Source organism: Hyalella azteca, unplaced genomic scaffold, assembly GCF_000764305.2.
Source record: "Hyalella azteca isolate HAZT.00-mixed unplaced genomic scaffold, Hazt_2.0.2 contig14269, whole genome shotgun sequence".
Classification (NCBI taxonomy): Eukaryota; Metazoa; Arthropoda; class Malacostraca; order Amphipoda; family Hyalellidae; genus Hyalella; species Hyalella azteca.
Window position 1 is genome coordinate 31,494 of NW_025944160.1, and position 14,435 is coordinate 45,928.

General features: G+C 37.3%; 1 protein-coding gene across 5 annotated transcripts in view; it reads left to right on the forward strand.

Moving 5' to 3' along the window:
• The first annotated feature begins 1,600 nt into the window (after positions 1–1,600).
• LOC108665746 (cytochrome P450 2L1) overlaps positions 1,601–14,435 on the forward strand; it is a 38,729-nt gene continuing 25,894 nt past the window's right edge. Inside the window, exons 1-11 of one of the 5 annotated variants that reach the window (XM_018152535.2) lie at positions 1,610–2,080; positions 2,314–2,404; positions 2,782–2,915; positions 3,238–3,309; positions 3,435–3,581; positions 3,760–3,959; positions 4,465–4,585; positions 5,583–5,757; positions 6,459–6,576; positions 6,874–7,021; positions 7,200–7,815. In XM_018152535.2, coding sequence (XP_018008024.1) covers positions 1,996–2,080; positions 2,314–2,404; positions 2,782–2,915; positions 3,238–3,309; positions 3,435–3,581; positions 3,760–3,959; positions 4,465–4,585; positions 5,583–5,757; positions 6,459–6,576; positions 6,874–7,021; positions 7,200–7,396 — 1,488 coding nt within the window. In that variant the 5' untranslated portion in view covers positions 1,610–1,995 and the 3' untranslated portion in view covers positions 7,397–7,815. Of the gene's footprint in view, positions 2,081–2,313; positions 2,405–2,781; positions 2,916–3,237; positions 3,310–3,434; positions 3,582–3,759; positions 3,960–4,464; positions 4,586–5,582; positions 5,758–6,458; positions 6,577–6,873; positions 7,022–7,199; positions 7,816–13,328; positions 13,419–13,676; positions 13,768–14,184; positions 14,319–14,435 lie in introns of those variants that run through there. The other 4 variants (XM_047884009.1, XM_047884008.1, XM_047884006.1 and 1 more) reach the window with 4 other exon arrangements.

Consider the following 14,435-nt stretch of genomic DNA (forward strand, 5'->3'; position numbering starts at 1 on the left):
AAAACCTGAATTAATGTTATAAACGTATGATTACCCGGACATAATGCAGACATAAATGTAAGTGATCTGCTTCTTATCCATGTAGTTAAGCATCATGGACTACATATTAAACGGTGTCTTTTTATTGTTTTATGCTCTGAGACTTATTCATACAGTATGTCTCAATTTTAAAGAAGCATGGAGTTATTTGATGCGGTAGACAGAATACAAATTGATATCGATAAATAAAATCACTATCTTCCTTATGGCTCACCATGCACATAGACGAATGCGTGATAAAATCTTACGTAACTTCGATAAAGTGCACTTATAGTCGGTGTGCGTTGTGCTATCAATAATTAAAATTAAAATTTTATAGCTAATCTAATGTTATTGCAATCTATTAGAGAAACTTTTCTTCTTTTCAAACATGTTAATTATTTTCCCTCTAATTGTGCCTTGAGTCTTCATATAAATTCTAAATGAATGTATTCCTGGAAATTTACGATAGATGTCTTCATTCTTTATGAATGTTAGAAATATTCAGGCCTTATCATTAATTTCTATCTGCCGAGTTCATTAGGGATCGACACTTTTTAAATGGTGCTTAGATTTCCCGAATTATACAGTCATTTTTCATGCATTTCTTTTAGGAACTAGCTGGATGTAATTTTTAATGTTTTCCATGTTTTTGCGGGTGATTTTACATTATTTAAATTTTTCAGCATCATAACATAATTTACAATAATATTTAAAAATTGTTAATTAATAATCTGTTGTTCACTCTACACATATACATACATTTACGCCACCGTGATTTGTTTCAAATTTCGCTATTTCAAGTGCCTAATTTCCATTGATTGCGTAATCAATGGAAATTTGAACAAGATCGGGAAATCACCTGTTGTACGTGTAAGGTGCATATGGGTTTACCTTCAAGCATACCGCATGTAAATAGTAAGGTGCACATTTTACGATGTACACGGAGACAGAGACGTCGCATCTGTCTGTCTAAATTTCGACGTCTGGAAGACCAAATATATTGAGGCTGTGTCCCAATAAGTCTCCAATATACTTAAAAATATTGCCGGTGTCTACCAAAAAAATTTTCGTTTCAATGGAAAATTGTCCCGGGGAGTAAGGCATGTGTGATGAGCGGCTGAAATATTTTAAGCTAAGGATAAACTGCTTCCCAGGTTAACCTGAACCAACGAGTTTACCTACCAACGAGGGGTTACCTACAATTTTTTCTTAATTTATGTAACGGATAAAAGGTTCACCCGAAGTTGTGACTTGCAAAACCTAATAACGCAAGCTTAGTATCAAATGAGGGAGTCACTGTGTTTCGTTTCGTTTTGATTGTTCGAAGAAATTGTGCATCTGTTGAAGCATAAATAATGGGATTGTATCAAGGTCAATGGTTACTTGTTATCTTCAGATTGTGTAGGCAAATTTCATTTTCTAAACCAAAATATTATTACAATGGTAGCAGGTTAGCTCGGCTTTGCTCGGGCTCGATAATTCTTGAAATTTTACTAGTTTACCATTTTAATATGGTTTTATTATAAGAATAATCTAGTTAGGGTCACTTAAACTAAATTTTCCAACACCAATTACAGACCAAATTTTCAACTGCTGATTCAATCCTTTCATCTTGTCCTCTTATCTTTCAATAAACTTTGAGGCGTTGGGAATATGACGACACGATAAAAATCCTGGATACGCGCCCCAACAGCTCCCACATATTTGTGGCGTCAGCCTTCAAACACACAACCCAACTCTTACAAATGTATATAAGCTAGGAAATTATATCAACCTCATGCATATTATAGGAATAATATGTCATTAGCTTCTCATTAGTTGTAATCTCTTGAAGAAATATCTACATTACTTCATAAACTTTGAAGCGAGATTCTAATGAGTAATAGTTATTACGTTTTCACGCATCTCAGAAATAATTCAATGCAGAGAGTAAATTGATTATTTCAATTGTTATAGCTACGGACACGGGATAAGATGTTTGTGGAGATCGGATTATTCCTTTTATTGGTGTTGGTGTACGCGGTGCTGCGGGACAGGCGCCCCCGCAACTGCCCCCCTGGTGAGTCCTGCCATGTAAACCTGTAAGTATTCAACAGATATTAACTGTCCATCTTGTGATTTGATATATTTTCAATATATTTTCGCTGAAATATGGAACAAATTCGTTTTCAAATACTATATACGTATATTCATAATCTACTTTTTTTGCAGCCTCATTCAGTAATAATACAGGGATTTATTTCCTCGAGCACATACGCCGCCCAATTCTGACTTGTAATATTTATATTGCAGGTCCTGTAGAGATCCCCTTCTTCGGGCGACTCCCGTTTTTCGATGAAAAAATCGGTGAAAATTTACGAAAGAAATACGGTGACATTGTCTCGTTAGTATTATTAATCTAAACTACATGCAATTATCGGCATTTAAAATTAGGCTGATCATAATCATTATTTCTGCTATTAACATATCCTCCAGATATTATCAATTACAGTCCGAGAACATAACTCATGCAGGAATAAGGCTATAACATGTGTAGCACATTGATCCGGTAGAATTTTCTAAGATTGTTTTAGTCCTCGGTCGGATAATAATATAACAAAATAAATTTTAGGATAAGAATAGAAAGCCTTCAATTTTAAATGAAATTAATTGTAAATTTTAAGAACTAATTTTTCAAATTCAAATTTATTTAGAAGAAAATAACGTTACAACTGGTCATGGACATGCTGCTGTAAAATAACAGATGATTTGAATCACTAGGCATCGCACTGGACCCTTGCGGTCTGTCTACCTGTTCGACTACAGCACCGCTAAGGAGGCCATGGCGAGACTCGAGTTCGCCGACCGACCTGACACTTTCTCCGCCTTCAACGTAGATGACCAGAAAATTGGAGGTTTATATTTCGTAAATATTTATACATAACCGTGACTTAGCTCGGTAAATTTATTAATTTTTTAACTCTTTGAACAATATAGTTATTGATAATAAAACAGTATCGTTTGTACTATATCCACCGAGCAGAATTTTTTTAGACTAACGTGTCAGTAGGCGTAACTATGAAATAATTTCATTACGTATAAAAGTTTGAATGATGATTTTGTGAGCTGATTCTGAGTGTGTGTAAGAAGGTTGTTGGTTTGCCAGTTTGCCAAATAGGAAGTCTTTGCCTCTGAACGAAAATGGTAGATATTGATCTTCCATCTGTACTCCACCAGGCGTCCTTGGCAGCAACGGTGCCCATTGGCAGCACGACCGACGCTTTGTGCTGCGCAACCTCCGCAACCTCGGTGAGACATGAGCATTTGTTTTACGCAATAATATCCTGTTTGCAGCACACATAGGTTTTTTGTTATTACGTTAATTATGGACGATACACGGTCAATCTTATTATATTCTACACTTAATTCTCGAGGCATGGGCAAGAGTTACCTGGAGGAGGCCATCAACATCGAAGCCAAGGCGCTGGTGGAAGACCTCAAGAAGTACGGCGGTGAAGCCATCAACTACCCCGACAGCTTCAGGACTGTGGCGCTCAACATCATCTGGCAGATGGTGGCCAGTGAGTTAATGTATTCATTCAATCTGCATTAATATAAAATCATCTGTATTAAAAGCGTATTGATGCACAATAAAGCATTGAGTAAGTCAGCAGCTTTTTCTGTACGACACTTAACTGTCCTGCATTCGCTCATAAGCATTCAACGACTGAAATCTAAATGAAAATCTACTCTTTTCAGGTACGCGGTACGACCTGCGCTGCAAAGACGTTGAATGCATTTACCGCCTGACAAATGAATTTCGGGAGAAGTTCACAGTTTTGTCGTTATTGCCTTCGTTCATCCCGGCGTTGGGTCTTCTGCCCAAGTCTTTAAGACATTTTCTTTTTGGTGATGACGTTATCGACCGCTTCGCCGAAGAAATGATAAATGTCGTGAATGTTAGTTAATTTTTTCAATGAACTGCTTGACAAGAATAAAACGTTTAATCATTACAGCTCCGACGCTCTGCATTTGCTGATATTTCGTATCATTTTTATTGTAAAGGAGAGTATCGAACATTATTTTTTTGGTCCATGGACCTAAAATCGAATTCGAGAAAGTTAATCTCCACAAGCCCTTTAGTCCAATACAAGAATTTAACGTCGTCCAGAAAAAAAAACACATCTTCGTTTGGGAGCCCCTACAATCTGTAATGATGCATATGTGCCCCCAGAAATGTATTGCTCCTAGACGGAGTGGTGCATGTGTGAACCATACCAGTTATGCCAACACTTATGTATATAATATACTCGCATTGTTTTACTACATAAATAAGCGCAAAAATGATAAGGTGTGAAATTTGTCTCGTGCTGTGCAATTGACTTACCATGTGCAATTCAGTTTTCAATGTGTTAAACTTGATCTATGGTCAAAATTAATTTGCCCGTCTATCCCTTTTGCAAGGAAGCTGTAGACAAGCACCTGGAGGACTATGACCCCGACAAACCCCGGGACCTCATAGACGAGTACATCAAAGACATGAAGGAGAGCGAAGGAGACGACAACTCCCTCTTCAGGAGAGGAGGTGGGGAACCTCATATTGATGTAGATCGCATTAGTTGCGTTCGATGAAACGCGTGGTTCTACTAATTATTCAGTTCACATTGTGGCGAGCCTGATGTTGGACTTGCATGGTACGCAATGCGTCCCAGTTTTTCAACCGCCGCACATCTCCCAACGCGACTGGATGGTAAAATGTGCATGCGAACCTGTCCTCGGTAGAAGCTGCTCATTATTCGTCAGACTGGCTCCAACATAACCGCCTTATTGTCGAGGTTCTGCGTACACGATCTTTATATTGTACTACTGATTGTTGCCATTCCTTGTACTTTAGTCGTGTCTTATAAAAGTCTCCAGCCTATCTTTAACGTTGCCAAGATTGTGGCAAGTATCCAGTAAATTGTTCTGCTGGATCGTAGAATTTAACGAAGATCGTTGTATCCAACTGAAGTTGATGGAGTTGCCACGTTGCTTCCGGAGTGGGACATATCAGGGATGCCAAATGGCCCAAAAAACGGCCAAGTCCGTAAATAAAAAAGGCCTATAACTCAATATTTAATAGTGTATTTGTAGGTTCCGGTGTAAAAATTCAATTTTTTGCAGCTTTTTAAATTTAATTCGGAAGCATTCCTAGCATAAATTTTAGTAGGCCAACGCACTTAAAAAAAACTAAATCCCGGAATTTGTCCGAAAAAACCGTCAGGCAAACCCCGTTTCAAAATAGTACAAAAATTGAAATAATAGTACAAAATTAAGCAATCGGACTCATGTTGTTATAATTCTGCACAATTCATCTTTCGGCTGGAAATACTTCCTCAATTTTTCTAATCATCCACGTACCGTAGGGCCCCACTGACAGGAACCCTGCGAAGCTTAAATGTAGCCCGTTGTCCCGTTACAATATGATAAATTTATACTAGTAAGAATAAACTTAACAAAGATTGACTGCATATGTTGAAATGAAGTAAATTTATGGTAAGTAATCAATATGAATCATCATAATGAGTCACGTCACATTTCAGCTCTGAATCAAATCATCAATGAACTCTTCTTCGCGGGCTCCGACACCGTGCATAGCATGATGAAGTGGGTGGCCTACCTGCTCGCCCGGTATCCAGAGTACGCAACGAGGATGCAGCAGCAAATAGACGCCGTCGTGCCCAGGGACCGCATGGTGTCGCTCGACGATAAACCGAAGTACTTTAGTAAACCTATTTAACATATCATTTTTTATTTTCGCATCAAATCATTGTTTGTTGTATTCTACTGGATCAAAACCGAGTTTGCTTGACAAAAAGTTATTGATGCTCGAAGTTCACTGAGAAGTCACACATGCTGGTGTTTTTTGCAGTTCTTACAACACTTCACTTTAATTTCACTTTTGCTTGTCTGCTACAAATCTCATAATCGACATTCAACACACTTCTACCTGTCCAATCGATCTTAAATTTTGCACACTTGCATAAAGTCGGAGACAATGCATGTGATTGACAGAATAAATAATTTAAAAAAATTAATTTTTTGGCATATTAAAATAATATATGAAAATAAGTTTTTCTTAAAATTTAAAGATAAAACTAGAAACTCATTGTACATGTGAAACATAGGAGACACTGGGCTTTTCAGAAGAGTTGCCTGTAAGAAGTAATTTTTAATCTTATGTTTTTACCTCTACAGTCTTTGGTTCACTTTAATGTAGATATGATCATGATATTGAATTCGTATTTCAATACTTCTTCTGCAGAAATTTTTTACTTCATATCTCGAAAATTGAGCACCACAATTTCTATTTCAAATTTAGAATGCAGTATTTTTCTTTTCATAATTAATTGCTTCTTGAACTAAGATACTAACTTGAAATAACAGCAGTTAAATGAAACCTTGCTTTTGTCTTACAGCTTGCCTCTAATTGAGGCTTTCACAGTTGAAGCTCTACGGTATTCATCAATGCTTGTGTTCAACATTCAGAGGTCCGCTACCCGCAACACAAACATCAACGGTTACTTCATACCCAAGGTTTGTTGACCATGAGATTTTACCAGGATCCTATCATACTGTTAGACTAGGATCCTATTTGTATATTCATGTTCTTAAAACACTCTTCACAATAGTAGAATAAAGCATCTAATAATAATTTATCAATGGCTTTAATCTTCTTTTACAATGTTGTATAGAAAGCGATTTTTCAAATAAGTAAAATAACAATACGCGTGAACACCTCAAGCTAATAACAGCTGAATTATTCTAGGTTTCTGAGGAAAAAATCGTGAGGCGGACGTTTTTAGGCACCGCACGTTTTCCTTTTAATTACAGGGAACAATAGTGTCTGTGGCGAACTACTCCATCCACCACGACCCGCGGTACTGGGACGACCCCCACAAGTTCTACCCTGAACGATTCCTGGACGACAGCGCCACCAAGTACACGGCCCCCAAGCAGGGCTTCTTTGCCTTCGGTTCTGGTGAGTGAGGCCTTGAACTAAGCTTAGCTTGAACTCAACTGACCCTTCTGAGCAGGGTCAGTTGACCCAACTGACCCTGCGGAAAAATATTTTTCGGTAACTTTAGGCTTAATTTAACTTCTTCGTTAAATTTTTAAATACCGTGAACAAATTATCAAGAAAAAATTATCAACAACAGGTCGGCGTCAGTGCGTGGGGGAGCTGCTGGCCCGCATGGAGTTGTTCCTCTTCACCGCCGCCATCATCCAGCACTTCGACGTGCGCCCCCCGCACGGCGTCGACATCAGCCAGGATGAATTCGTTACTCTAGCAGGTTCTCATTTACCGTCAGATAAAAAGCTCATCTACAGATCCAGAATTTCGACCTCAGACTAACCTCTATCAAAATCATTACCGCGACATGCAATGTCAACGTTTCCACTTATTAGCGCTTTCAATCGCCCATGCGCTCGATATCCTCGGTAAGTGTCTTGGACATGGCAGTTCCAGGCTACGCTGGAGCCGCCGTTAATCTCAATTAGTGGCCTATTGCCTCCATTATTAACATCTAACGACGGGAATTAGTCCTTGGCTGGCCTCGTAAGAACTCTACCGTATTTCTCGAACATTGCAACATCAACACTGACACAGTCAAGATATGAATTCCCCTATCCGTTGAGGTTTATTATCCAAAGCCGTGAAGGGCTTTGGATAATATTTAGCCAATATCAAATGTTGCTGGGTAAGCTAAACACTCACACGTGCTGTTCTTTTCATTACTTTACGAGGCCACATTGTTTGAATAAATCTCGTGTAAATCCTACCTTAGTTTTTTCTCCTGCTTACTATACCAGATATAAAATTCAGCACGCGCTCTTCAACTGAGTGAAAATGCATAACTTTTAACCTAAAGTGCGCAATTGATTCAAGTTTCAAACAAGCCTGTATGATTCAAGGTGCTGCAAGCAAAATAGAGGGGCTAGTCTTTTTATCAGTGTGGCAAGTACCTTGATTTGAATAGAAGGAATTGTGAAATGGTAAAGAATACAGCTTTCTTTTCTAAGACATTGTTTGGCATGAAAATAATAACAGATTCTGAAAACAAAGAATGAAAATCTGAACACAAGATTTGGAAAGTATGCAAGTTAAAAACAATCTAGAACATATGCAAAAGGTAAATAAGATGAATAAATAACAACGTACCAATATGCTGAACAATTTAGGGAGAGCTTCGAAATTTTGCTCATCGGCTCCGGTAAAAAAAAACGATATCTATAGAGTCCAACTATTTTGTACGCAGGAGAAATAAGTAGAAATCTTCACAGTTATAGCATTAGCTTGCAGTATTTTTAAATTTTATATGCAGTTGTAATTCTAATGTCGAGATTTATATGCGAGCGGAATCAAGCGCTCTCGTATATGCATGAAGATAGTTTTAAAAGACAAGTTTGTTTAATCGACTGGCGCTGAACATCACGCAAAGGCAACTAAATTTGCGCCATGAAGGTTCTTTTGCAAGTCACGGTCTGCAGCTGAACAGACCTTGATGAACATGTCAATGACTCGGCGGTTGTGCGGCAGTGACGATCAGAAGAAACTTCGAATCCTTGATGAAATGTACGTATGTAAGATTTTATTTTTTGCATTTTTGGAGTTTGTAGTTTAATTCATGTTAGAAATGTTCGTATTCCAATGTTTTTTGTGAGTATTTATCTTATTGTGAGGATTTATCGGAATTAATCCGATGGTCAACTTTTAGGGCGCTTGAATATATAAGTGAAAGAATATATAAGTGAAATGAAGGAAATAATCAATGTAAATCAGTTTTGTAACCTCGACGACTGACTGGTTATTATATTTAGATCGTTTGGAGTCAGATCAAGCAGAAGAGTTCAACTTATTGCGAACACCGGAATTGCAAACTGTGTACGGGTAGATCGTGCTGAATAATTCAAGATTTAACAGGTATTATACCGGCAACGATCTACAAAAGACGAATGGTGGAGCAAGCACTTGCGAAAATTTTCCAGATCTTCATTACATCATTTGATTTAAATCTCATATTGATAGACAAAACTCTAGAAGTTGAGTGGAGAATGTGTTGTTTCACGATTGTGAACGTGGTGTTCCGGAACAGAAAAATTCACAGCTGCCCAATCGGCGAGTGCTACTCAGCATCGAGATGAATTGTATAGGTACTCATGTCGGGCACATCATTACTTTCTCTTAGGCGAATTAAAAAACTTTGAAAAGCACGCTCACGGTCAATATTTCAATGAGCTTGAATAAATATATAACTTCCCCAGGCGTGGGCAGGAAGTAGCAAATAATTTCGAAGCCAGGGCGCTGATGAAAGACATATGTAGTATGGCGGTGAAGCCTTTGACGGCAAGCAGGACTATTATACGGAAAAAATCATCAGGTTTTTTTCAAGGTTTTCAGTATCATACGTGCTACAAAGAACTTTGCACCGTTTTTACCAGGCAGAGGAATTGCATATTAAATTCTTAAGGTTGAAACTTTCACCAGCATTTATTTTTATTTTTTCTGATAACGCGTAAAAAAATTCGTGGTTGAAATGAAGGAAGTCCTGAACATGTCTTCTATCTTATCCTTTGCTGCTGTTTGATGAAGAACACTCATTTTAATTAAGCACCTGAAGGTTTTACACGTTCAGGAGAACATTTTTTAGTGGGATACAAAAAAATAATGAAATTTATATCATTATCGTGAGTGATCGAATGAAGTAAGGCGAAGAAATTATTAATATAAAGAAAGAATTGTTGCTGTGTTTTTTCGATTGCCAAAGACCCCTTCAATTCGTAGAGGCTGCAAGTGAGCTGTAATTATTTAGATGAATAATGTTTACGCCGAAAAGAAAAGTGCTATTAGTGGCCTGAATATCGTCGCAATGAACAGCAACCAAAGGAGCGATGTAATAAGGCTGAATATTTTAACGTGTCATTACTTCTGAATGCTTTTAATGAGCATCGATCATTAAACGACCTTCAAACAATATTTGATCCATGACAATTATATCCATAATATTCCAGTATTAATGTATAGTAAAAATTTCCAGTTTTATCGTTTAAATCGATCGTTTATCGTTTAAATTAAATGTTTCCCAGAAGTCAAATTATAACTTATTAATCAACTTAATACAGAAAACAAATTAACTATAAATTTTGTCTCAATAAATTTTGATGCAGAACCTGCTAAATTTCACCTGCTCACACAGCTTTTTCGTGCAGTGCTGCAACAGATCAAAATGACATGATCGAAACGGGATCAGACACAGTAAACTTCCAGCTGAAGTGGGTGGCCTACCTGCTCGCCCGGTATCCAGAGTACGCAACGAGGATGCAGCAGCAAATAGACGCCGTCGTGCCCAGGGACCGCAGGGTGCCAAGATGAGGCAGCAATTTCGTTCTAATATTTTTTCGCCGATTATTTACGTGCGTAGAATGAAAAGAGAGGATTTCAATAAGAGAGAATTTATAAATCGACCGCATCCGCCCAAAATTAAACATTTGAAAATATTATGAATGCATTCCCGTTATGTGATGTTTGAGTGCCGTCTCGACGGAGCCGGTTTGGTTCATGAATTTAAATATTCTATTTATAGCACTCGTCGGATCGTCGATCTAAAAATGCTAGAATTGTATAGCAAAAACATTCTCGATTTTAGTACTCCTATTAACATCGGGAGTAGCAGTATTAATATTAGCCGCTAGCATGCAATATTATATGAATTAAAAGAGACATAATGACAAAATAATTGTATAAATTGGTAAGTGAAATGTTTGATTGAAACTTGGTCCGTTTAAAGCAGCCCAACGCTCTTTCTTCACTTTTTTTAATGTAAAAAATACTACTTAAACTAAAACTATATCGTTCACTGCCCAAAAGCTCTTGTGTACCAACAGTGTCGTACGGTACTATAGTTTAGGTATCACTGCTCTACAAAATTCAACTATTTTGCAGGCGATATGTTACTGATACATTAGCGTATCTCCCTTCGTCCTACACCAATATTTTTTTCCTCGCTCAAGACTGGCCATATTTGGTAAATAAATTCGGTTGTTGTTGTTCAGTTCTGGCATGACTCTGCATCATGTGTTATCACGCAGATAGTCTATCAGCCAGTAAACACTCCACTGAATGAGACTGCATAAACAAGTTATCTGACCTACCTCATGAGTTTTACTTTTTAAAGTGGGTGCAAAAAGTATCGGACACATAGGAATTTTTTATTTAATTACAGCTTATTCAACAAAATAACACGAAAAAACACTATTCTAATGTAAATTTAATGTTTTAAATTGTATATTTTTAATGTTGACTTGATAATTGCATTTTTATAAAAGTCAGGTTCAAAAGAAAAAGTACCCAACACATAGGAAGCAAATTTACTCAATACCTCGTAATGTGACTTTTAGCAGCTATAACTGCTTTCAATACTTATTGTATCGGAATACTTGTTCACAAGACTAACACATGTGCTAATAGGAATTTTAGCATAATCTTCAATGCATATTTCTTTCAGTTGGTATGATTTCTTAGATCTCTCTCCTGTACCCTCAATTTCAATTCCCGCCACCGATTTTAAATCAGAATGAGGTCAGGTGATTGGCTTGGCCATTCCAACAACTCAATGTCCCTCTCCTGAAACCATGCAAGAGTTGCCCTAGCTGTGTGCTTGGGTTCATTGTCTTGTTTGAATATCCAACCTCGAGGAAAGTTCAATTTTTCGGCTGACTTCACGAGACATCTCCCAAGAATGCCCCGATATTTTTTGGAGTGCATCCTTCCTTCTATGTATGATTACCAATTTCCCAAGGCCTGTAGAAGAGAAACAACTCCAAACCATTATTCTGCCACCTCTAAACTTCACTGTTGGGACGGTATTTTTCGGGTGAAACGCAGAGTTCTTCTATCTCCAAATGCGAGTGACACAGTTCCGATCAAACAACTCAATTTTAGTCTCTTCTGACCATAATATTTTATCCCAAAAGATTGAAGGTTTACTCGCGTGTTCTTTAGCAAAAGTTCATGCGGTTCTTTGCGTGAATTTCCTTCATGTGAGGGGTTTTTCTTGGTGACCGAGAGTGGATTCCTCTCTCTCTCGAACTGTCCTAATTTAATTCTTGCAAACATTTGTCCCACTTGATTGCAAGTCTTTTTACAGTTCAGAGCGATTAGGTCGAATATTATTCTTTACATTTCTATCTAAACTTCTATCTGTACGGACAGAAATTTTTGTAGGAGGCCCTAAACGAGGCAGACTAGTCGAAATACGGAATGATTTCCACCTCCAAACAGTGTAACCAACTGTCGAAATTGGGATATTTAACACAGAAGAAATTTTTATGTATCCCAAACCTTCTCTGTGTAGCTGAATAATTGAATTTCTAGTTGATTCAGACGATTCCGCTGTTTTAGGAATTGTTTAAGAGCGTAATATTTAGGCCACCTTCTAATGATGATATAAGGTAATGAATGACAGCAATTAAAAAGATTTCTATGACTTTCTTTTGCATTCTAGAATATCTCAACATTTTCTGATTCTAGAATATTGCACGAACACAATAAATGAGAAATTATTGGCGAATCAAATTCTTTTTTTACTGTGTGTTGGATACATTTTGAACCTTGATTTTTACAAAATTGCAATAATCAAGTCTACATTTAAAGATATTGTTGTTTTGATTTGATATTTGTATTTCCTATATAATTTTACATTGGTATAGTGTTCGTTTATGTTATTTGTTGAAGAAACTTTAGGAAAATAAAGTTTTTCCTATGTTTCGGATACTTTGTGAACGCACTGTAAGTCGTTGTTCGTTCATTTATAAGCTCGCTGGTTTTATCTTGACTTCTGCAGACGAGTGCTTGATAAAATGTTTATCTAGACCCCCGAGTATGCATTAATAATGTCTCAGGTTCTGTACCCTAACGCTGCATTTGCTTCGAAAGTTGCACTGCAACAGGTGGCAACGTTGGTAACGTTGCTCTGTTTCAGAAAATTGTGTCGAATTGTCAAGTTTTCGAATAATTTGTATGGGTTTCTGAGCCATCTTATGGTTAATCTGTTTTGTCTTAATCCTAATTCTAAAGAATACTCTTTTCAACATTGCAAAATGTCAAGAAATATTTAGATAAGCAAATAAAATCGACGGAATCGTTCTGGGGTATGAGAAAGGTTTTTTATAATTTCAAGCAATATATAACTTCTCGCTAATATCTACCAAACATATAGATTTAATATTTGTTTGGATACAAATTGATTAAAGAATACTAAATTTAATTTTAAGTTGCAGGATATAAGTCCAGATGTGGCTGGAGATTGTGTTGTTGTTTGTGTTGGTGTTGGTGTACGCGGTGCTGAGGGACAGGCGCCCCCGCAACTGCCCGCCTGGTGAGTCTTACAGCTGAAATTCACTTGGTGTTTGATGGATCAAATGAAACAACATTCGATGAGTACTTATATAACAACTGAACTTTCATTAAAGCAAACTCACTTTATGTCTGTAATTCGTCTATTGTTTTATCATAATGGTCGGGTAAGTTCTTGGACTTCAACATTTGTTTGGAATAAATGCAAGGAATTATTCATGAGCGCTAATAACCTTATGATATGTGAGGTTGATAACTACGATTGAAACTAATATTGCAGGCCCAGCGGAGATCCCATTTTTTGGACGACTTCCATTTATCGATGCAGAATCGGGCGAAAATCTGCGAAAAACTTACGGTGATATTGTCATGTTGGTATCAACAGACAATTTTTATATTCTTATAATGATCATCATTGGGCTCATTAACAAAAGGATCAAATTTACGCTAGTAATGTCACCAACTCATGACTACAGAATAAAATATGTGTAGAATAGAGCACGAGTTTACAAACCGCGGGAGATTGACGGTATTGCTAGTGTAAAGCCTAAAAGTGCCGAAATTCTCAAAGGCCCATATCTGTTTGTCTATCGAGCTAAATTAAACTTTTAATGATCAATGTAAGTGAAAATAAGAAGGGATTACTTTCAATTTAAAACTTTTTGAGATTATTTCTACGGTTCTCATGAAATTTATTAACTAGCATTCGAGACTGTCAAAACTGATATGCTGGATTCCATACCAGAAATATTCGTCATATCTTCATCATGTATTCCTCAACCTCGCAGGTATCGCACTGGGACGGTACGCTCGGTGTTCCTGTTCGACTCCGACACCGCAAAGGAGGCCTTGGCACGACTGGAGTTCGCCGACCGCCCAGATTTCTTCAACTCTTTCAGCTTGGACGATCAAAAACTTGGAGGTGAACACGATATATAAGTTAGTTCGCATAGCTTTACTCAATATTATATTACTTTTATTTTAATTTCCAACTTTCTGTGGTCGGTTTCTAAATGAGCACTGATTAACAGAGACCTTA